Source organism: Haliotis rufescens, unplaced genomic scaffold (assembly GCF_023055435.1).
Source record: "Haliotis rufescens isolate VD_foot unplaced genomic scaffold, xgHalRufe1.0.p SCAF_9, whole genome shotgun sequence".
NCBI classification, from domain to species: Eukaryota; Metazoa; Mollusca; class Gastropoda; order Lepetellida; family Haliotidae; genus Haliotis; species Haliotis rufescens.
The window spans coordinates 18,713,480-18,738,193 of record NW_025964383.1 but is presented as its reverse complement, the minus strand read 5'-3'; the positions used below and the strand labels follow the sequence as shown (position 1 = coordinate 18,738,193).

At 41.4% G+C, this 24,714-nt stretch overlaps 1 protein-coding gene and 1 long non-coding RNA gene across 4 annotated transcripts; one reads left to right on the top strand and one right to left on the bottom strand.

The window, feature by feature from the left end:
- The first annotated feature begins 3,035 nt into the window (after positions 1-3,035).
- Positions 3,036-20,442, top strand: LOC124145963. Of its 3 annotated transcripts, none has more exons than XM_046515957.2 (13): positions 3,036-3,212; positions 5,956-6,012; positions 8,836-9,952; positions 10,218-10,250; positions 10,458-10,574; positions 10,882-11,608; positions 12,831-12,982; positions 13,438-13,508; positions 13,699-13,765; positions 14,280-14,320; positions 17,769-17,979; positions 19,043-19,129; positions 19,625-20,442. In XM_046515957.2, the coding sequence occupies exons 4-13, from the start codon at positions 10,220-10,222 to the stop codon at positions 20,299-20,301; spliced, it is 2,181 nt and encodes a 726-aa protein (XP_046371913.2). In that variant the 5' UTR covers positions 3,036-3,212; positions 5,956-6,012; positions 8,836-9,952; positions 10,218-10,219; the 3' UTR covers positions 20,302-20,442. The 3 variants fall into 3 exon arrangements, with proteins under 3 accessions (XP_046371913.2, XP_046371911.2, XP_046371912.2); XM_046515955.2 differs by having other exon boundaries at positions 12,828-12,982; XM_046515956.2 differs by lacking the exon at positions 5,956-6,012 and having other exon boundaries at positions 12,828-12,982.
- Positions 20,443-23,142: 2,700 nt separating this feature from the next.
- Positions 23,143-24,709, bottom strand: LOC125377560. Its single transcript, XR_007219737.1, has 2 exons — positions 24,207-24,709; positions 23,143-23,837 (listed from the first exon to the last, which is right to left on the bottom strand). It is a non-coding gene; the product is annotated as an uncharacterized LOC125377560 (long non-coding RNA).
- Between the last annotated feature and the right edge of the window lie 5 nt (positions 24,710-24,714).

The following is a 24,714-nucleotide window of genomic DNA, read 5'->3' as shown; positions in this document are numbered from 1 at the left end:
TAGAAAATTATTTCTATGATGCAACAGGAACGTTTTTAAGAAAAGTACTGATATGCTATTCCTGCACCAATGATGCTGTTCCAAAGCGAAAATGATAAAAAATATCAAGAGAAATCACAACATTGATCATCGGCAGTCCTCTGCTGTACATATATATATATAGCGCTATAGAAATTATTATTATTATATGATTATTATTAAAATTGTATGATAATCTGCCTTAGATCTGAGTATGCACCAATATCTGCCCCATTTGTGGAATCAGCCACAGATCTGAGAATCCACCACGGATCAGAGTCCTGCCATAGACCCAAATCCCACATATATACTCACATTGTAACAACTAGACATGCGGTGTGAGGAAGTGAAATGGGGTTTAACATCGCTTTCAAGAGTATTTCAATCGTGTGTGTGTGTGTGCGTGTGCGTGTGTGTGCGCTTGTACTAGTTCAGACTAAACCAATTTTAGAGTGCTAGCACACTGACATACCATGCCACAGTTTAACATGAATGCCCCTCATCAGACAAAGTATACTGACTCGGACCTGAACAGTCCTTGTTTTATCGCTTTAATGTCGAGGGCCAGGCAGGGTACCAGCAACTACCATCTTTTAAAGTCTTTTGGTATGACGCCCCCGGGGATCGAAACCCCCGACCGTCCGCTCCCCGGGCAGACGTTCTACCACTAGACAACTGAGGCGTATTGTTGCCTCTTGGTAATATCCTTGCATTTCAGATATTCTTTCACTTTATTGTTTTCAAATTCATGGCCTTTATCTGACCTTATGATTAGGGGTAAAGTTGTTGTAGCACATGTATTCCTCAGGAATTTGACAACAAAGTCGGATGTTGTATTTGTCATGGACACATGTTATAAATACCGTGCAAATACATTGATAACCTCAAATATTTGACACCATAAAAGTTGTGTTTGACACATCAGCACAGTCAATATTTCAACGAGAATTCAGTCCAGAGGTTCTATATGACCCTCTCTTAGTATCTGTCCTAGGAGAATAATCTTAGGTTATTCCTGGCGCTCGAAGGAACCCTGCAATTTAAGATCTCATAGCCTTTGGAATTGATGTTTTGAGAGACAACTTTAATGGATGTAAAAGTCAAAGTCTATGTCTTCACCCTTGATGCAGTAGGCATCCGAGTATGAGACATCCCTAGATGGGGAGTCTGTCTGTAACCCAGGCTGTGAGTTTGTAGTCCTCGTAGATGAAGGGAAGATCCTCCACTCTGGTTGACTCATCTTCAAACAGTGTCTCGAACACATCCACATCCTGTAAAAGTAACAAGGAGTTGGGGTTTGGAGCAGTAGACGAACGGCATGAAGGACGTTGACGGGGTAAGCTGCGTGGAGACCTCAGACATCGACTGGTGTTGCTGCATGGCAAGTAAAACTTGTGTGACGCTTGCTACTAAATCAGAGTTAGTAGATGAAGCTAGTCTGGAATCTTACACCTGTGCCTGCTTGTAGACTTGTTGACACATGAACCCTTGCATGAAGGGTTGAAACTGCCAGAAGGCCGGATGCTGCGTGAAGGTCTGAGGCTGTGTGAAGTCCTGTGGTTGTGTGAAGATTTGTCCAAGATGAGTGGATGTGTCTGCGTTGATAGAGGTGTAATCTCTTTGCGAGATTGCGTGAAGGTCTTTGACTGGGTGCAGATAGACGACTGTCTTCTGAGACTTTGCATTGAGCTTTGTAGTGATGATCACGTTAGCTTAGACATGTTCCTTCTTTGAGTGAGCTGACTTTTCCCGAGGGATTGAAGATTCTTCTAAGTGTCATCATCTTCTTCTTCTGCTTCGAAGTACCCTCAGTAAGGGTGTCACCATTTCTGCTCAAGGGGAGACTGCTGAGGTAACTAGCTGGAACTGCAGCTCCCTCTCAGAAGAAGGTGTAGGCGCAGTAGTTAGCTTCTTTTACGACAATGAAGTCGTTTCAGAAGAGGATAAAACTGATCGAGATTATTCCCTCCTTTGGTCAGTCATGTTTCTTTTGACTGCAAATAGGTACGGAGGAAAGGGCACAGAAGGAACACCTCTTGTCTGCTGTACAGGCTTGAGGGATGCAGGTCGAGCAGATGAGCGTCCCGATCTGAACCACGGACACAGCAAATAGTACATGATTTTATTAGATAACAGTTCAAACAGTTTAAAAATATTAAAAACTTTAAGCCAAAATTACTAAATAATTTTAAGATGTGATAATTAAAAGTCTGAAGAATGTAATCCGAGAAAATGTTTGGATATGATGGCTCGGATGGCGCGACAATGAGAGAGTTACGAGTACAGCGGCTTGGTCACGTGTTTCCGGTGCGCATGCGCGGGAGAGGGGTGCGTTCTAGTGAGATGTTTCTCTGTTCTCCAAGTTTTCCACTACTAATCGGAACTGAGTTGAGTCGGACTGATTGTACTGCTAGTCGCGGGGTCGGACATGGCCGTCGCCTCAATAAGAACGTCCTTCGACGATGAAGAATCGCCGTCCGATTTCCTGTCTATGTGTAAGGGACAGGGCGGTTCTCCGCACCGGAAACACTGGTCACTCGGTCCCTGTGAGCATTCTGTACCGTTTTGACCTGTTTCAACATCTAACAAGAAACATGGCTGCTGTCTTCAACCCTGCAGCCCTGAGTTTTGTCTTCCGGCATCACCCTCTGAGGGCCTTCTTAGGGCACAACTAATACGCTCTTGGAAATACACATTTAGCTTAGGGATTTCCTTTCGTTAAGTTCTGGTTGCAAAGACGTCACTCCGACCAGAGTGCTCATTTGAACAACCCGTGTGGTATGCTGAAACACTTTACTCAGGAGACAGCAACATAATGATGTGTACATGTACGTAATTCAAGGGACGGAGCGTACGGTAAAAATATCAACACGTCCGAATGTATAAATATCTGAATGTGAAGAAAACATCAGCGAGCCTTAACCCGAAACCCGAATGTAAAACCGGTTTAATTGATCACCTAGATCATTGGATAACTGTTCGTACACGACAATGACAAACCGGTTTCTGAGCAAGCTTGGTAAACAAGAAGCACGGATGTGTTCGTACTTCGACTCGATACATTAAAACGAAGATGTTGTAGCCGAGATATGGCCGAGACAATCAACACCACGGCAGCGATTTCAAACGTGTTCTCGCCGACGATGTAGAGAATACATGTTCACCATCATTGCTGAATTGGACGATCATTCATGGTGAGAATATATTGGTGTCAACAAAATGCTACCACATTTTAAAGATAACTGATAAAATTGATATCCCGCTCAGACAAAGTATTCTGACTCGGTGCGTATTTTGGTATAACGCGCTAGACGCTCCAACACTAGACCACGGGGGTGGTCATATTCAGCTAAGTGCCCTTCTTATCCTGTCTGGTGCTCGGCATTAAGGGGCTAAAACAAGGACTCGGAGTCAGTATACTGTGTCTGAGTGGGGTATTCATGTTAAACTGCAGCATGGTATCTCAGTAGGCTAGCACTATAAATCGGCATCAGTCCGGATTTGACGCGAAGTTAAGCCCCACGTCACCTCAACCACCCAATAAGTCCCCGCTTGGATAGGTGCCCTTCAGGAAAAGATCACGGGGGCGCTCCGAACTTTTGTGGTATGCCTCAACCACCAAGTGCTGATTAAATTGATCGTAGCGACGACATTACCTCACGGATAAACATTACATGATTACAAAGTCATGTAGACTGATTCCAAGCATAAACTGTATTAACGATTTTAAAATCAAATAATCTTAAACAAATATTCATGAAATATCACGGATGGAGATGTTTTCAGATCTCGCGATCAAGTCCTAAACAATATCCCGGGGAAACATTCTTGATATCAGTTTCCTATCTCGGCGTCTCATTACAACAAGAAAATACTACTGTCGTCACCATGTTATGCTTCGCGACTTGGGATGATGAAACTAGACGCCAACTATGTCAGTTTGTGGAATGTCCAGGACAATAAACCGCTGTTCTATTTAAGTACACGCAACTGCCATAAAACCACTGATGCATTGACAGTAAGTGCGCCTCCGTTCTCGGATCGGTCTAAATTGTAAAGAGAGGTGTACAAGTGCAGTTATGACTTTTTGTTTGTTTGTTTGATTGTTGTTTAACGCCGCACAATATTCCAGCTATATGACGGCAGTCTGTAAATAATCGAGTCTGGACCAGACAATTCAGTGATTGATATCAATCCTATCCACGTAATTGGGATCGATGACATGCATCAACCAAGTCGACCACCCGATCCCGTTTGTCGCCTCTTACGACAAGCATAGTCACCTGTTACGGCAAGAATGGGTCACTGTTCAATCAGCAGCTAGCACTGACGCGCACAAAACCCTGGTTCGATTCTCAACGTGAGTACACCGTGTGAAGCCCATTCTTGGTGTATACCCCCACCCCACCCCTTGATCCCCGCTGTATACTGCGGAAAGAAGCAGTGAACCCAATTCTTCTACTACCTCTGGGTTTCGTTTATTATTTTATTTGGGGATCCATGAGGGTCTAGGATCAGTCACTATTATCTATTGTTTCTGTTGAAGTGTTGTTCTGTCAAACAATTTAAACGTTTTCATTTATTGTGAGGACATCCATCGTCTCCAGCGAACAATTTGTTTTTCAGTAAAACCTTAAAAAATCTCAAGCCCCCACCCACCTCCAACACTTGTGGGGCACGGGTGACCCAGTCGTCTAAGGCGCCGCAATTTGCTGTACAGAGTTGCGTCCCTTGGACACGCCAGAAACCTCTGATTGTGGGTTCGAATCCCGGTACGCCCCGATTGAGTTTCTAGGTTTGTCAGCACCATACCCGTGCTCGTGGGTTTCACCGAAGTGGTAAACGTCTGAGACCTGCATCACTTCGGGCTTTCCTCCCACATTAAGCTGACACACCGCGATATAACTGGAATACTGTTAAAAGGGATTTCCCTTCGTTAAGTTCTGGTTTCAACGAAATCGCTCCGACCAGAGTCCTCATTTAAACAACCCAATGTTTTTAATACCTACGTGTTTCGGTTATTATAGACACAAAGAAAAAAAGTTAAGTACACCCTGATATATTTCATTTTTATTTGGTCCCAATATTTGTAACAGTCATGAACGATATAACAGGGCCTACACCCCCAGGAACATTAAACCGACTATTGCATACGGCGGAGGCTCTGTCGTGGTTTGGGGGTGTATCTGTCATGATTGCAGGTTGGATTTGGTCACCATAAGGGGCACCTTAACAGAGGCTCAGTACATCCGGGACGTTTTAAGGCCAGTCGTCGTTCCTCATTGGAACCCCCTTGAACATGTTTTGGATATTCTGGGGCGGCGCATATAGGCACGAGATCCTCCTGTACAAGATTTACGCCAGTTGGAAGCAGCATTGCACCAGGAGTGGTTGTTGTTGACCCATCAACAGATCCAACGTCTGACTGGAGGCATGAGACGTAGGGTGGAATGCGTCATCCGGGCACGTGGCGGTTATACCCGCTACTGATCTGTTTCACGTGTCATGTCAAGTAGAGACTTTAAGGAACATTTTCACATGAAACATAAAATGTACTTCGTTTACTTAATCCTGCAGCTCCATACTTTTTTGTGAGGTATTGTCTAGGGTCATAAACAGTACATGTGTTACCATGATGTTTTTGTCAGTAAATTTCAATCACAGCTCACCAATATCTTCTTTATTTGTTGTCAAATGTTTGTTCTATCCGATGACATTGGTATCGCCCAGCTCCTGTGGTCAATCATCCCATGCCATGATTTTTGCCATTTGTCATGGTTCAGAAATAGGGGTGTGCTTAACCTTTTTCTTTGTGTACATTATTTAGGGAATCCATGAGGGTCAAGGATCTTTCACTATAATCTTCTTGTTTCTGTTAAACCCAGAAATATCAAATGGTGATCCATGCAATGTGGTTCTTGTATTTTCACTTTACAGCACAGGTGTGTACACAATGTCTTGCGAAAGAAAGAATGGAGGGCACCCATGACGACCGTGAGTAGTAATCGTTGAATATTGCAGACAGATATGATGATTCAAAATATGTACTAGACGTATAACATGATTCAATACTTTTGCTTTACTTACAAGGCCATCATAATAAAGCTTTGGAAACGTTTCATGGTAGAGATATGGATTGGCATTTCCACATTTGACACATCAGTGACCAGACCGCCTCCGTGGTCTAGTGGTAGAGCGTCCGCCCGGAGAGCGGAAGGTCCGGGGTTGGATCCCCGGCCGCGTCATACCAAAAGACGTTTAAAGATGGTTCTTGTTGTTACCCTGCCTGGCGCTTGGCATTAAGGGGCTAAAACAAGGACTGGTCGCCTTGGAGTCAGTATACTGTGTCTGAGTGGGGTATTCATGTTAAACTGGGGCATAGTATCTCAGTGTGCTAGCACTATAAATCGGCATTAGTCCGGACTAGTACAAGCAGACCGCCCCCCCCCCCCCCCTTCCGAACACACACACGCTATATAACTGCAGTAATCTTGGATGCGACGTTTAACCCTAGGTCACCTCACCTCACCAGTGACAGAAATACAAGCCTGAGGTAATTCCGTATTTTAATTTGTATCTTAGGTTCCATGTGTCGGCGTGAACAACTGATATAATCACTATTTTATGATTTGGAAAATAGGAAATATGCTTTGCGAGCTCGCAGGGCGTGAAATCACGCTATAAATATTTTCAGACAACTACGTAAAGTTTCAAGAAAACCTTTTCAGAAAAGATAACAACGTATCAGGACAAACAAAAACACAATCTAGTACAAACCAGGGCCAACCCTAAATTGTTTTGGAATATTTTTTGGAAGTCTAAAGTGTCATCACAGATTGCTCTTAACATAACGGCACAACTGTGGATGCAGCACTTTAAGAATCTACTCAGACTCATACTGTAACTAGCTATAATACCTTCATCAATGACATAAATATAGAAGAGGCTTTGACGGAAATATTGATGAAATAAATATGCTGTTTACTTATGAGTGTGAGTAAGTTGGGTTTAACGCCGCTTTTAACAGTATTCCAGTTATATCACGGCGTGTCAGTTTAATGTGGGAGGAAAGCCCGGAGTGATGCAGGTCTCAGACGTTTACCACTTCGGTGAAACCCACGAGCACGGATATGGTGCTGACAAACATTTAAACGTAATCGGGGCGAACCGGGACTCGAACCCCAAATCATAGGTTTCTGGTGTGTCCAAGGGACGCAACTCTGCACAGCGAATCGCGGCGCCTTAGACGACTGGGCCACCCGTTCCCCCTAAATATTTTGATATTGGAGCTATAACAAGTAACCCGTGACAAGTGGAGTTGGTAATGCATTTTTAAAATCTACAAAACATCTTATTACACCCTTACTTACTAAACTCCTCAACGGGATACCTGTTACTGGAACTTTTCCGCAACAACGGGGAAGAAGTATATGTCCTATTCCCACATCAGTGGACCAGGATATCACTGATGATTACAGGGGCATATGGAACGTTCTGACATATATTCTGGTTAAAAGACTACAGTCCTGGTGTGACATTAATGATATCATACACGAATCTCAAGCTGGTTTTAGACCCGGAAATTCAACAACTGATCAGCTTTTCACATTACAGGCAGCTGGACAAAAATACCTCTCCGAAACAAAGTGTAGATTTTACAGCATCTTTATTGACTTTTCAAAGGCATTTGACAGAGTTAATCATGAAGTTATATGGAGTTTGAGGAGAGTAGGTCTTAAATGCAACTTCAATCAATTACTTGTATCTATGTATTCTAATCTATCAGCACGTGTAAGAACACCAACCGGATTATGTGATTACCTTAAGTGCGACTTGGGAATCCGTCAGTGGTGTGTTTTAAGCCTCAAAAGGCTTTTCGACAATTTATTTCAAGACTGGCACTCATCCTATCAAAGTGAACAAATATAAACAACATACATCACTTTTCAATACTGAATCTTATCTGACAATAAACATACCCCGATATGTTTAGTGGCATTTATCAAAATTTAGACGTAATGATTTTGGATTACATGTTGAGATTGGAAGACACAATAATATTCCTCATGATGAAAGATATTGTGAATTTTGTTTCACGAAAAATGAGAAGTTTGTAGAAGGTGAATACTATGTGATGATGATATGTGAACGCTACTCCAAGCTCAGAAACCAATATCTACATCCATATTATACAGATTATTATAAATGTATTAACCTGATGAAATCTACAGAGACTGGCTATTTTTTACCAAAAGGTTTACAATGAGAAATGAGAAAAACGTTATAATAATACCCTTGTAAGCAGGATAAATAAATATTCATATTATTGTATTGTGGGCCGAATGCCTTTATCACTGACTCAATTTGATTCTGTCTGATAGTGATTCTAAAACACATGCTTATGATATAGTTGGAAATGTCCAATGTAACATGGAAAGGGTTTTGTCGGGTTTTTTTATGTTTCATTTAAAAAAAAAGTTATTGTAGGTACTGCTCGTTGGAAATCTTAGAATAGGTATTCAGCAACCCATGCTTGCCGTAAAAGGCGACAATGCTTGTAGTAAGAGGCCACCAATTAGCTGGTCAGGCTCGCTGACTTGGTTGGAGCATGTCATCGTATCCCAATTGCCTGAATCGATGCTTATGATGTCAATCACTGGATTGTCTGGTCCAGACTCGATAATTTATAGACTACCGTCTTATAGCGGGAAAAATGCTGTGTGCGGCGTTAAACAACAAACAAATGAACAAGCACAAGCAAACAAACAAACTTTGCACTCTGTTTTATTTAATTGCTCATCTTTCTCTGACCAACAGGTTGTTACATCTGTAAAGAACTCATACGAAATAAACAACAAATACTCATTCAAGAAGACAACTTCCTCACGATAGATGTCGTTGCATCTCTTATCAATAAACCAAGGAAGGCCAGTACACCAAAGGCAAACTGCACAGTAAAAACTTCAAAAGACCAGTGGAAAAAGGAAAGAGATCAGTTCACGCTGAAATTGAAGAGATATGTCTCAGCGCTTAGGAACAGCAAGGGAGGGGCAATACTTGTACACATAACTGATTTAGATAAGAAAGATAGAAATTTGGATCATTTCCATGAACTTGTTGATGCAAGACTCAATGAAATGATAGAAGATGGTTGCTTGTTTGTCCTAACATACAAAAAGAATTGGCTTCCTTGCTTAAATGACAACTACCAGTTTGTTGCTGTTGTTGTATCCCCGTCCACACTGGTCGTGACAGTTGACTTCAAAACAAAGACTCCCCTGGACAATAGCATCGTTGATCCTTCAGTTACGACCATACAGTATATGCTGGCGTCAAGTCAGACCTTTGGGTCTATTAAACCAATCCTTCGTGGTATAGACATCGAGGACATAGATGAGAGTCGCTGTATCCAGGCTAAAGGTTTTCAATCTTCATTCAGTGAACTTTTGGATGTTAGCAGGGTTTCTGAGTTTATTCAGTACATTTGGGAAAACTTAAAATTAAAATATTACGTGACCTCGTTTTCGAAAATAGATGGTGGGGGATCTTTCTACTTAGGGGTGGATGAGGTGGATGTGCAGTACTGTACCTACAGCTCAAAGGCTTTGCTTGTAAAAGGATTCGAATACCCCGAATCATTGCATACTGGTTTCCGTGAAGGTCTTATAAGAAAAGTACAATCTGAACTGCTAGTTCTTCTCAAAAACGATCGTGGTATCGTCTTTGTTGAGCCACAAGACTTGATAGCTGTATATTTTCATCCAGTCAATGGCAGAGATGAATCGTACGTCTTGGAAGTAGCAGTGGCAGCAGTCGAAGGGATTGTTTTCTACGACAAGGAGGGTCCAGAAGCATATCAAATTGACGATAGAGGATCTGTGTGCAGGATAGATAAGAAGGATTGGTATAGGCGTTTCAGGGGGCTTCAAGTACAGTGAGTTGAACATACTCCTCTTGTACCTTCTTGCATGCCAATTACAATGTTGTATTTTGATGATGGGAAGACGTGATTTTTATTTTAAAAGTTGTTTTTATGTGAACATCGAATTGTGTAGACACCCGTCAACCAAACAAATGAAGAAAACATTTTCCCCCATTTCATAATCAGTTATTTTGTAGGAGAGAAGATTTGTTACATGCATATTTTGTGTTCAATTATTGTGTTTGTTCAGTGAAGATATACCATCTTGTTTCGTCAGCGATGCAGTCAGGAAATGCGGTGTGTTTGAAAGGTAGTTTTTTTATTGACCTCTCCCTTCCAAATTCGTGTTTGTTCATTTTGTATTTTGATATTTATTTAAAGAGCAAAAACAATACTTTCACAAACGGTGTAGCTTTTAGTAGGACATGATCTGTCCAACCATTTGAGTTTCTGAATACAAAATGTTACGTGTAACCTTGTTTCATGCATTCACGTTCTGTATCCTTGATACTGATAGATCCTGTCACGAAAACACAAAGGCATGAGGTCAACATAGTTTCCTTCGATCAGTGCCCTCCAAATATAAAACAGATAGAAAACAGCATTGAAGACATTGAAGATTACGTACATAAAGGTCAGTAATTAAATTCTAATGTGTGTCAAACATTTGTTCATATCGGAATAATGCAAGATTATTTTGTTAAAAATTGAATGTCTTTTGATTATCTTTTCGTTTATTCACGCGAGTTACCCTCATGAAAGTGACAGTTTCTCAAACAAACTGGGGAGGTTTTAAAATTAAACAGGAACATGAAGTGTTAAATTTCTAGAGTTCATTTCACAAACTAAGTGTAAACATACTTCTAGATCAATATTTTAAATTTGTATACATGTTTGTAAACCTGTAATGTACAGCATTACATGTATTTCTTTATTTTCAGATACTTTGGTTGTATACCCACCAAGAATATGTCAACATCATTATGAAATATGCCTGTTCAAACGACTTGAAGAGCTTTCTGACAGAGGTCTTGCATATGTTTCAAATAACTTATCAGTGAGTGCAAACATAGAAACGGCTACCAGATCAGACGATGTTGTGCTTGACATCTTTCTCCTGTTAGAAGGTCATCCACCTTCAGTAATTTCTATCGTGGGGCGCGAAGCATGTCAAGACTCCACAGGTTTCAGGCAACGGGCCGCACAGCAGTACAATCTTTCCCTGACAAAGGGTCTCATTCAGGGTGTTCGTAATTTCACAAGTGAACAGTTCAGTGCTGTGTTCGGTGTTCTGACAGAAAGGGAACTAGAGACTGAGAAAGAGTTCAAGGTGGCGCTTTTAAACATACGGAAAAGGACATCAGGTCTGTGCGTTGCTGGTTCCCTCAGCCTAATGGAGGTCAAAAGAAAGAATCTTATTCGAGCATTTCTGTTGTCAGTCTCCGTAACTGCATCTGTTTCTACGGTGGAGGAGGACTACAGTTTGTGGATCCTTACTCTGGAACAATTCCGTGTCCTCACTGAGAACATTGACAAGCGACACGTCACTGTAAGGACAACACCGTCCACCGGAGGAAAGGTTTTGATGCGAGAGGTTGCTAGAAGACTTGAGAGATCTGGGCCAACCGTTTTGATCACAGAGACGGAGGAGCAGACACAGAGAGCCAGGTAATGAACCAAGCATCTTACGTACATGTAATGCACTACCCGTTACCGTCAAGAATCGCACAATGACAACATATGTATTTGAAAAATATTCGTTCGATATCCACGAATGCAGCTAGGAATGGACCACTATATTTTCAGTATGGGAAGAGAATGCTGGTTGCTGATGAAAAATGTTAATGCTATTTTATTGGTCCTATTTGTTTTGTAAAATTGCCTGCACTCTTCAAACCAAGTACAGTAAACTACGTTTAAAACGAACACGCTTATAACGAACTGACCGATAAAACGAACTTATTTTTTAGTCACGGCCATTATATATTTTATAACTACGATTATTACGAATTACAATTAGTGGTCCCTTTGAGTTCGTTATAACCGTAGTTTACTGAAAAGTACAAACATAAAAATAATATAATTGAAAATATTTAAAATCTGAGTGTGTGTGAGTGAGTTTGGTTTAACGCCACTTTTAACAGTATTCAAGTTATATCGCGGCGTGTCAGTTTAATGTGGGAGGAAAGCCCGAAGTGATGCAGGTCTCAGACGTTTACCACTTCGGTGAAACCCACGAGCACGGGTATGGTGCTGACAAACCTAGAAACATAATCGTGGCGAACCGGGATTCGAACCCACAATCATAGGTTTCTGGCGTGTCCAAGGGACGCAACTCTGCACAGCGAATCGCGGCGACTTAGACGACTGGGTCACAGATATAGGATATGACCTTCGAATATAACGTGAACCTGAGTTACGTGAATTCAGAATATATCAATAGCACATTTTCGTCCTAAATAATGAACTCTACTAAAGTGGAGATGAAGTGTTCGAAATAAGGGGGTGGGGTGGGGGTGGGGTGGGGGTGGGGTGGGGGTGGGGGTGGGGAAGGTGCCTGATTATTTTTCAATGACATTACTATCCGTGACTGATGAGGGGTGGTCGGGTAGCCTAGTGGTAAAGGCGTTATCTCGTCACGCCGAAGATCGGGTTCGATTCCCGACATGGGTACAATGTGTAAAGCTCATTTCTGGTGTCCCCCGCCGTGATATTGCTGGACTATTGCTAAAAGCGGCGTAAAACCAAACTCACCCACTCACGTGACTGATTAAATTTTATTTGGCCCAATGTCGATTATTTGCAAGGGCTGTGATATAACTGGAATAGCATTGTATGTCACATAAAACAACATATACTCATACGTTCATACCACATTCTTGCCCAGAAGGATGGAATTATGCTCCTTCATGATGACACTTGATACATGGAAAAGGAGACTAGCAGATGGGGGTCAAGTCGGCGGGATTAAGAATATAGTGACCAATTGTCTAGACTGTCCTTTGCTGGACAATTGTGACAGGTCGTGGATCTTCGTCTCAGGTGATTTGATAAACCCTCACTAGAAACTTTAGCTGAAGATAAGTAGGTCATCCAGGAAAAATACGACAATACATCAAATGATGTATATCATTCAGTTTTCTAGTTGTTAGTGTGATGTATAAATGCAGCAAAGATATTTTTTGTTCCTTCACATCAAATGTTTAATATATACATTTTAGACAAAAAGGTCCCTTTAAATATGGCTGTATCGCCTGTGTTGAAGGTTTTCACATTCGTCGTAGCTGATAACTGGACCGATATTTTCTACCAAATGCGTAGTATTTGTTGCGTCGGCCAGTGCAAATCTTTGCTTCTATTACATTGATTCATTTGGCTAAATTGGACGCATTTGTTTAGATCCCGAAAATAATATTTGGCGCCAGAGTTTATTTTATTTAGAGTAGGAGTTTCAAAAATGGTACTAATACCATTGTGCCTTCTTTGCACTTCCCTAGACGGGGTAAAAACACCAAGTCAGCAAAGTGAAGCTATGGACCGGGGTCTTGAAAGACAAACATTTGCACAGGTGAAACAATTTTAGTAAAATTTATCAATTTGGAATTCAAAACGTCAATCAATTTCAAATATCTGCCAAAACAGATTCCATAAGACGTAAAAGGCAAAATTGTGATGACAAATTTATAAATGCGCCGCGGAAAATGTTAGCCTCGTTTTGGTAATATTGAAATTGTCCGTTTTATTTTTATTTTTGTCAGGATTCTGGAAACGTCACTGATATGCCAAACGAAGACGTAACGAAAACCATGCATGTTCTTGAGAAAGGTAATCCTTTTTTCTCATTATTGTCACAAGAAAGTTCCCATAATCAGTAGACCCGTGAAGATCCGGGGTAGAATAGGTCTTCAGCAACCCATGCTTGCCGTAAAAGGCGACACGCTTGTCGTAAGAGGCGACTAACGGGATCGGGTGGTCAGACTCGCTGACTTGGTTAATGCATGTCATCGATCCCAATTGCGTGGAACGATGCTCATGATATTAGTCACTGGATTGTGTGGTCCAGACTCGATTATTTACAGATCGCCGTCATATAGCTGGAATATTGCTGAGTGCGGCATTAAACAACAAACCGACCAAGCAACCAAATCTCTCTCCCCCATTTGGTTTAGAAAGGTGACCAAGATTGCTGGAACGTTTGAGGATTGATGTGCGTGTGACAGTTAGGTCGCACACCTTATAGTGTCTCCCGACCGATGTTGCCTGACATAAATTGCTTCGTGTGTCATGTGCATATATGCATATAATTCAAATATGTAACATTTACTTATTTCATTTACAGACCTACAAAGACTGAAAACTGAAAATGAAGCCCTAAGAAAGGTAAACATTGACCACGTGACAAAATGATTTATTGTCACTATTGTCGTGTAGTGAATCGAGAGTATAAGCGCAACATTGTGCACGACAGTTAGGGCTGCAACGATACACCTAGGTCACGATACGATACGTATCTCGATACTTACATCACGATTCGATACGTATCTCGATACGCTACGATACACGTAGTGACAAGAGAAGACAACAGATAAATGAATTAAACTTAGTTTATTAACATGAAAAATTAAATGAAAGTTAATGAATGTTCATGAGTCATAAAATATATACTGTAATGAGTATTTTAACTTAATGAATCATCTGCCATTTCCATGTAATGGCTAGCAAACACAAAACTAACAGTTCTACATATTTGTGAGTTGTGACTAGATGGTAGATTCTAGGAGTAAATACTAAATACTAAATGTCCCAGTGTCCAGTAACTAATGATTTGCCATTTTCATGTATAAAGGCAAAAAAACAATTAAAAATAATTATAGCAACAGCCTTGTTATACACCGTTTGAAAGGTATAATCCTAGTGTTTATAAGTTATGTTTATCACATTATTTAAATAATGCATTGACAACTGAAATATTGTAAATAAAAAATGTAAGCTGGCACATTCATAACGTCCAGATTAAGGACCAAGGAAGCGAAAATTTGACGATTTGGGGCAAATGTAAGATTTCAAAAGATCTACTTATTTATTTTTTATTTTCATTGATTACGTAGATCTAATTGGAAAATTATTTTAAAAAGAATTATGAATAGCATCTCTTTTCACTCATTTCAAGTTAACAGCGGCTGTCCGCTCAGTAACATACCTCCGTTTTCGAATGCTTCGTATGAATAACACGTTTGTCGGTGTCTGACATATGACACATCGCTAGAAAGCTTGTTTTTTCATCTACACGCTCGTAACATTGCCTTGAGTCTTTTCGTAGCTTAACATAAGATTTCATTGGATAAAAAATGGTTTCTAATGACGCTTTCTTGCCGAAATCTGCTATAAGGTTCATGATTGGTCAAATTTGAGCACGTGACCTGAGGCAGGCAATCAAATTACAAATCCTCGTGTACGATGAATTTCAGATTTTTACGAAATATTTTGGTTAAATCGTGTTATTCTGAACGTTTTAAGCAGGAAATCGCGATCTATATTAAAACTATGGAGCTTCGTGGATGTATCATGCTAGGTTGCAAGCTATGACAAAGACTTTTCATGCATATATTTTGGCATTGAACATCGTGTCCGAGCCGAGAATTCGAGGCGCCGAAAGCCGAGATGTCATTTGACTAACATTACACGCGAACGCACGAAAAGTTGGAAATAATAACTTAGCTGTAAGTTTGACCACTTTTAGATATATTTATGTTGATTATATTTATCACTTTGTATGATATATTTAAAGATTTGCTTGAAACGTCTTTGTTTTGCTCTTTGACACTTTCGATGTGCACGTTGTCGAAGTGTATGTCCGAGAATCGTTTCAGCCCTAACGACAGTTAGCCCGTGAATAGCCGCAAATGTCTGATGTGACATGAAGTAAAATAATTTTATAATGTGGAGTTTATACGGCTTTTCCATTGGACGAGAGGACGGTCACATGACCGTGAAACTGAGGTTAAAAAGTGTATGAACGACACATTTGATGTTCATAGGGGTTTTTTTTAGCTAGCATTGGGAGAGTCAGGGAGTTTGACTGCATGGGCGTTCAACCCACCCTAGAGAACAAAACGAAGAAAAGCACTCTCAAAGTACCGTAGTGTCAACTCGATCCGTGTCTGGACTGACTGTCTACAGCAATCTATGAATTTACCGTATTATCTATAGGATACGTCTTTGCAATCACCTTTCAATGATCTGTCAATTGATCAGTGATGACTAACACTTGCAATAGCCACAGGTTCATTAACAACTTCGGAAATCTCACCCGTCAAGTTTATCGTGTCGTCCATTTTGACGTCTTGTACTTGATGTAAATGTATTACGACGTGTCACTTCTCGTTTTGAAGAACTATTCAATCTGCGATACAGCTGGTTGTTGTATGGCTGTCAGTGTCATTATGAAGTTACATGTATTAGGAATCGTGTTTAGATCAACAGTCGCAAGTCACTGTGAACTTACCTGTGAAAGTCCATTCTTAAATGTATCTAGAATCACAGGTTCTGAAAAGGTTTGTGCGATTTAAAATACTGCTTATGTTTCCGTTCAGTCGGACGAGGGAAACCCTGTCAGAATTATACTCGAAAAATGCCAACTTGTCATTTTTGAAATGGACGTATTGGGCACGTGGAATATTGATGCATCTTGAAATAGAAGGCAAAGCCATAGTGACTTTAGCTGAATGTCGCATTTATGCAGCCTTTGATATTTATGTTAGTGGGCTAGCCAGAAACTCCTACATTGTGCTGAGAACAAGTAAAAACTTAACGGTATTACTCATTGACGAGTAACATTTGAGCGCTACAATTCTGAACCGGTTCTCTATGTTCCAAGTTTGCTACAAAATATGTAAACATGGTAAACATGTTTGTGTTATTTAAGCAGGACTAACTACAAACTCTGAGGTGAGGTGAGGTGAAATGGGGTTTAACGTCGCGTCCAAGATTATTGCACTTATATAGCGACGTGCATGTACGTGTGTGTGTTTGTGTGGCTGCTTGTACTAGTCCGGACTGATGCCGATTTATAGTGCTAGCTCACTGAGATACCATGCCGCAGTTTAACATGAATACCCCACTCAGACACAGTATACTGACTCCGAGCCGACCAGTCCTTGTTTTAGCCCCTTAATGCCGAGCGCCAGACAGGGTAGCAACAAGTACCATCTTTTAACGTCTTTTGGTAAGACGCGGCCGGGGATCGAACCGCGGACCTTCCGCTCTCCGGGCGGACGCTCTACCACTAGACCAAGGTGGCGGTCCCTAACTCTGAGAACTAGTCAAATAAGGTACTATTATCCTCTGGACTAGCCTTAAAAACATAAATTTCTGGGTCTGTTTATGTTAGGAAGCGACCTTTTAATAAGCGTTTGGGAGGGTGGGGGACTGTTTGGTCTTTTTGCACAACACATGTTTTCAGCAGACATGTGGAGGACATTTACAAATTTGACGCTTTATTGACAAAAATCATGTCCGATGCAATTCCTTAATTTTTCTAGAACCAAATGTTCCCGTCTCGTTTTCAGGTGACCAATTGGCTTGCCTTTGCATGTGTTTGTGACATCGGTGGGGGCAGGATACGCTCACCATTTCGCGAACTCCTGTTTGATAGTGATGCATAAAAACCTGATATGGTCGGAATCAATACAATTGATATTTCTTATGAACATGTAAAGGGTTTTGTCGCTTTAAATTCAGGACAAATAACAATATTAATTTATATTTTCAAGTATTGGAAATCGCACCAACGACCATATGTCTTGTCTGTAATATGTATGTTTTCCAGACAGAGGACGACCTCACAAGGATGCTTGAGTCTGTTTCCCTAGGTGGGTTTTCCCTGGACAGCAATAGAAGCCGCTATTTCAAGAGTGGTTCCGGTGTCGGTAGTGTTCGGAGTCTTGACCGGCTGGCCGAATCAGACAAACAGAGCCGAAGCTATCATGCCTTGAAAAGTGTGAAAAAGCGGCTTACAGTGGGATTCGGGAGAAGGAAAGGTACGTAACATCTATGACACACTGAAGTGAATTTGTGGGTCCACATACTTGTTGAAAGAGGTTAATTTATGGATCGGTTGGTCAGCCTCGGAGACTTCGTTGATTGAATGTCACCGTCCCCCGAACATGGTGGACCGACTTAAGGAAGATAACGCATACATAACAAGTAGGTCCACATGGGAGCTTGTCGTAAGAGGCGACTAACGGGATCGGGTGGTCAGGCACGCTGACTTGGTTGATGCATGTCATCGTATCCCAATTGCGTGGATCGATGCTCATGACATAAATCACTGGATCGTCTGGTCCAGACTCGATTATTTACAGACCGAGGTCCTATAGCTGGAATATTGCCGATTGCGGCGTTAAACAACTAACAAACAAACAAATCATTCTATCAATCACTGGATTGTCTGGTCCAAACTCGATTATTTACAGACCGCGGTCCTACAGTGCGGCGTTAAACAACAAACAAACCAAACAAACAAACCATCTGGTAACCTAACAGTAACAACAGGTAATATGTCAGGAAGATGTGTTTTGTGTTGATATGATGTGATATATGTTCCAAATGATAAAAAGACAAATTGTCAATTTTAAGTTTTACTGAGTCACAATACATGCCCTATTTCCACAATTCTATTTACAATAATCGTATCCCATCACCTACAACAGTAGATATATATTCGCATTTACACGGTTCATGATATCAAGCACTGGGTGGTCTGGTCCAGACTCGATTATTTACAGACCGCCGTCATATAGCCGGAATATTGCTGAGTGCAGCGTTAAACAACAGACAAACAAATCATTCTATCCATCACTGGATTGTGTGGTCCATACTCGATTATTTACAGACCGCCGTCATATAGCTGGAATATTGCTGAGTGCGACGTTTAGCAACAGACAAACAAATCATTCTATCAATAACTGGATTGTCTGGTCAAGACTCAAATATTTACAGACCGTCGTCATATAGCTGGAATATTGCTGAGTGCGGCATTAAACAACACACCCAACCAAAACCACGTGTAAAGATGTCCTTACATCATGTTTGTTGTTGCAGCCCGACTTGATCCAACATACCTGCTGGAAAAGGATGCTGTGTATGTCATGACTGACGCGTTAAATCGACATCCGCTTTATGTGATCTGTAAGTGAATAAACATACGAAATTTTTATTCTGTGGAATAAGGCGCAGAACAGTCTGTTTCACGACCGATTCGCTGTCCAGAGTTGCGTCCCTTGGACACGCCAGAAACCAATGATTGTGGGTTCGAATCCTGGTTCGCCCCAATTATGTTTCTAGGTTTGTCAGCACCTATCCGTGCTCGTGGGTTTCACCGAAGTGGTTAACGTCTGTGACATGCATCAAGTCGGGCTTTCCTCCCACATTAAGCTGACACGCCGTGATACAACTGGAATACTGTTAAAAGCGGCGTTAAACCCAACTCACTCACTCACTCTAAAACAATCACGTAACTAAGACAATGATCCTGGTGATGATCAACAACGACCGTATTCGATTGAATATTTGCCAACATTCTTATGATAATGGAAACTATTTTGACCGTTTTGATACATCACCGTTTTGATTATGGAAAATGTTTTGCCGCTTTTTATTTATTACAACTTTTTTAATTTCCAGGTCGACAACATGACATGGATAACGACCGGATGAACAAGTACTACGGCCGAGTGAGCATGCACGGTCAACCTGCGACATCACAAGAAGCTCGGTTTTACATGTTGCACAAGGGTGCATGCGTCACACAACGCGTCACCTTGACGCCACCCCCTCCTACGCCCGCTTCTCTCAGCTCCCACTACTGGGAGACTCACACAGTGGTTGAAGCGAGGGAGCCGTACCGCTTGTTGGGAGTACCTCTGTTAGAGATGGGAGTTTCTGAAGAAAGCCACGTGCTCAATAGCAGCTGGGTTTACCAGCAGCCGGGCTCCTGGTCCATACGTGTGGTATTCTGTGACACCCACAGAGGCATCTGCACACAGGTATGGGAGGATGGAGAACGTATTGCGTGTTATCCAGGCACCATGTCCGATGCTGCTGGTGCACGTGCCACACTGAGGTATGGTCTAGTGGTGGACGGAAATGGAAGAATTGGATGCATCGACCTGGACAGACACATTGTGTTATATAAACTTGACACGCCCATCAGAAATGTATTTTACCCAGTGTTTGGGGTGAGCATATCCCCCTGCGTCACCATTAAGATGAGGATGCTCAGCGGGAGTGGAATCATCGTGACCGAAGAGAAGCAATCACTCATATACTCGGCATTGAGAGAAACCGAAAACAGACGTTGAATCCCACAATGTTCTCTTCCAACATTGGGGCGGTCGGGTAGCCTAGTAGTTAAAGCGTTCGCTCGTCGCGCCGAAGACCAGGGTTCGATTCCCGCCATGGGTATAATGTGTGAAGCCCATTTCTGGTGCCGTGACATTGCGGGAATATTGCTAAAAGCTGCGTGAAACCATACTCACTCACTCACTCACTCACTCACTCACTCACTCACTCACTCACTCTTCCAACATTGAACATGTACAAGTTGTCGCCAAACTCAACTTCTCCGACAACTACTTATGTTGATTTAAATAGTGGGATTTGGCACTGACGAGGTGAGGTGAGGTGAGGTGAGGTGAGGTGGTGTTTATTAATAATGATAATTCACTTATGCAGCAACGTGCATGCACGAAGAGACTGCAATTAAATTGTTTGACTTCTTCGTTTACTGAATGTGGATTGTACTAGTGACCGGTCCCATCCCCCTAGATAATAAAATGCTGGGTCCCTGGGTAACATGCGCCAGTCACCAAAACCCAAAAGAATTGGAAGAATTGGGTTCACTGCTGCTGGTCGGGACTTTATAGTGCTAGCCCAGTGAGATATCGTGCAGCAGTTTAATATGGATACCCCACTCAGACACAGTATACTCCGAGCTGACCAGTCCTTATTTTATCCCCTTAATGCCGACCTCCAGACAGGGCAACAAAAAGTACCATCTTTTCAGAAGTTCTGTTTCATATAAAAAGACGCTCTGGTGAGATTTTCCGTATCTTCACACAGCTCGGTGGGACTCACCAGGGATGTATAGTAACCTTGACCTTATTACGGAGGGTAGGACATGTTACAGGGGGTACGGAAACCCCATGTCGTAAAGTTCATATTTCGTGTCTACTGTTTGGTATCTTAAGTTTTGTTTGCATCTTGTCTTCTATACAGATACAGGAACGGACACACTAGTACTGAGGATTCTGACGTCTACGTTATACCTATTACATACATACATAAATACATACACACACACACACACACACACACACACACACACACACACACACATCAATACAATGAGCTTGGTGTTTACTTGAATTATTATCCAATGCAATGAAGCATGACGGTGTAAACCGTGTTTGTTCTAAATTTCGTTTGGTAGTTGTAACGTCCAGTAGATACATGTAAGGCTGTAGTGTTAGTACCTCATTCACAGGTTGCGGTATTTACCTGCCATTTATATATGCTTGCATCTTATCTTGTTTATACTCCTTACAGTGAATATGGAAGTTGGATACTGGTATTTGTCTAGGGCACCGTTCCACAAAGCGATCTTAGCGCTACGATTGTCGTAAGTCAGTGTTAAAGAATGGGCGTTACGACCGACTTAGCGCTAAGATCGCTTTGTGGTACGGGACACAGGCGTGTAGTTTGTGAATCTGAACTAAATGTCCGATTGGGAAATTGTTTTTACCACAACACTTGCAAAACGTATTTAGATACATGTATTAAACGATCTGGTCATGCATACACTGAAGTTGACTTAAGTTATATCTTTATTCAACCATATAAAAAATCAGAAGGAATGGGTGCATAGTCAGAAAGAAATGCGAACATTAGTGACTTGTAGTGTAACCATTGAGTTCTAGTACCCATCCGACCCGAGTACCCGAGTACCCGAGTTACCCGTCCCAGCCAAAGAACATATCACACACATATTAACATATATAAACATATTGGCAAGTTTCCTGGGTTACGGGCGGAAATCTTACCAAAAATATGAAAGCAAATTATCCTTTCGTCGACCATGAGGACAGTATATTTCGTTACAGAGGTAGAATGTGGATAAAAATTTCACCAGCAAAGTTCGAACTGAATAATTGCAGTAACTCAGTGTTTTTACTTGCAAGTTTAGGATTTTTGAGAATCTCCTCCCATAACTTGCTCTTTCCTTGTCCCGTCCGCTGACATCAGTCCAGCTTTCAAAACAGAGTACCCTCCCTTGTCGACACCTCTACCAAAACCACCTGTACTCCCTTAGCCGAGTTTATCATTCGTTTCTTGTCATCCATGTTGGACAGCTAGAGCAGACGACACGCGACTGCTGTGTTTACAGACAACCCGACTTTCGCATCTCCCATCGCTGAAGAGTTCCTGTGATTACCGTAGTACGGATAACGTGCGGGCGTCCCTACGACGACGGTCTTAGACTTACACTTAGCTAAGATGTTGCTAAGACCGTTTCATGACCCAGTCTATGGCCGAATCTTAACTTAAGACAAAATTCGTGCTAAGCAAAATTTGAGCTAAGATCACTTTCCTGATCCCGGGGCCAGGACAACTACATGTGATCTAGGACATCTGTACGGTGGCCCATAGGGGACATGGAGTCTGTTTTTCAATATTTTGATATTTCACTTACTGTTATCGTAACCATTTGCAAATTAACACGATTTGTCATACAAATATGTGATTAATCATGTATAAATGATTTAATGATTTATGACAAATTGTGTTAATTTGCAAAAGGTTACGATAAAAGTAAGTGAAATATCAAAATATTGAAAAACAGACCCCATGTCCCTTATGGGCCACCGTACATTTGCAATATTCAATGTTGAACAATATACTTGCAGTACAATGATGCATACAAATCGCAAGTACTGTTAAACTTTTGAAAAGTTTTACTTAGGTCTTGAATGTTGTAACCTTGATCAAACAACGTCTTGTAAACCTCTTTGACATTTTCGTTGAAAGAGCAAGCTGGATTGTACCTCAAAAGTTGTGAAATGTAGACACATTGCTCAACATTGATCGAAAGTTGACTGTAAAAAATACAGCCTTCTTGTCATTATATCATGTAGTGTTTTTTGTCAGTCTGAAATTGTATGCATAGTGCAAATTTGAACTGCTCCCTTTAATTTCTAGTACTTGAGCCAGCGTTACAGAGTCATTAAGCATGTATAAATTCTCTTTGGTTTTAACCAAATACAACATCACGACAAGTGAATAGCAGTAGATTTACGTCTGAATAGTTAACATATACTGTATCGTGTGTATATGCCTACTAGGGCAATGAATAAAATGCGAATATTAAACAATCGCTTGCAAATTGTCGTATGCAGATTATGATCGCGCTATATACAGTCAAACACCGTTGTGTCGAACTTTGAAGTGTCGTAATTACGGTTGTCTCGAAGGCAGAGCATTGTCCCTGTGTGTTCCGTCTTTACTCGCCATTATTTAACCTCTGATGTGTCGAAACTGATGAATTAGAAGATAGGGTTGTCTCGAAGTCTGTTGTCAGTCCCAAACGTACTTCCAGCACAATTATACTCTTTTAGTCGATCTCGCCTCTCTGTTTGTCTACATTTATTCAAACAATTTTATTTCCTCGTCGTTTGATGTCACATATGTTTCGTGTTATTCATTCTCATACCAATCGGTGTATGCCGCTTGTGTCGAACCTCGGATAACTCGAAGTATTTACGTAGGCAACTTCAACACATTGGTGTTCGACTGTTTTAATCATTATTTATCAATCTTTTTCATGTTCGATATATATGTTCTCCATTCATATAGACCGCCTCCGTGGTCTTGTGGTAGAACGTCCGCCCGGAGAGCGGAAGGTCCAGGGTTCGATCCCGGGCCGCGTCATACAAAAAGACGTTAAAAGATTGTACTTGTTGTTACCCTGTCTGGCGCTCGGCATTAAGGGGCTAAAACAAGGACTGGTCGGCTCGGAGTCAGTATACTGTGTCTGAGTGGGGTATTCATGTTAAACTGCGGCATGGTATCTCAGTGAGCTAGCACTATAAATCGGCATCAGTCCGGACTAGTACAAGCAGCCACACACACACATACACGTGCATGCACGTCGCTATATAAGTGCAATAATCTTGGACGCGACGTTAAACCCAATTTCACCTCACCTCACCTCCATTCATATATCCCTGCATATCTACAATTATTTTTAAACATCAATGGACTCTGTGCCTGACTAATAAACTCCTGTTTATACACTCATGTGTTTGTGTTTTGTGTAATAATAACAAAGTACATCGAACTTGTTTAACCACAGGTAAAAATACTTGTGCCGTACTGTACTCGGTACATGTCAATCCTAAACCCGCAATGTGAAAGTAGCGCGTGGAAGAAAAACCCACGACATTATAAACACAATGGATACACTGAAACATTTTTAATACAGATAAATAATATTTTTGAGGAGTAATTGCACATCAGAAAATCAAGTGCATAGACACTTAATTCTAACATCAAGTTTACATGGACGTATGTATATAAGTACCAATCACAAGTAGAATAGGTCTTCAGCAACCCATGCGTGCTGAAAAAGGCGACTATGTTTGTCGTAATGGGCGACTAACGGGTCGGGATTGTTCCTCATGATGTCAATCACTGGATTGTCTGGTCCAGACTCGATA

What these genes read in the sequence shown, in the direction of transcription:
- LOC124145963 (XM_046515956.2), top strand. Translation starts at nt 10,220, where the DNA reads ATGCAGTCAGGAAATGCGGTGTGTTTGAAAG. An exon ending in GTCGTGGATCTTCGTCTCAG is followed by an intron (nt 12,983 to 13,437) that starts GTGATTTGATAA and finishes GCACTTCCCTAG; the next exon opens with ACGGGGTAAAAACACCAAGT. An exon ending in AAAATGAAGCCCTAAGAAAG is followed by an intron (nt 14,321 to 17,768) that starts GTAAACATTGAC and finishes TATGTTTTCCAG; the next exon opens with ACAGAGGACGACCTCACAAG.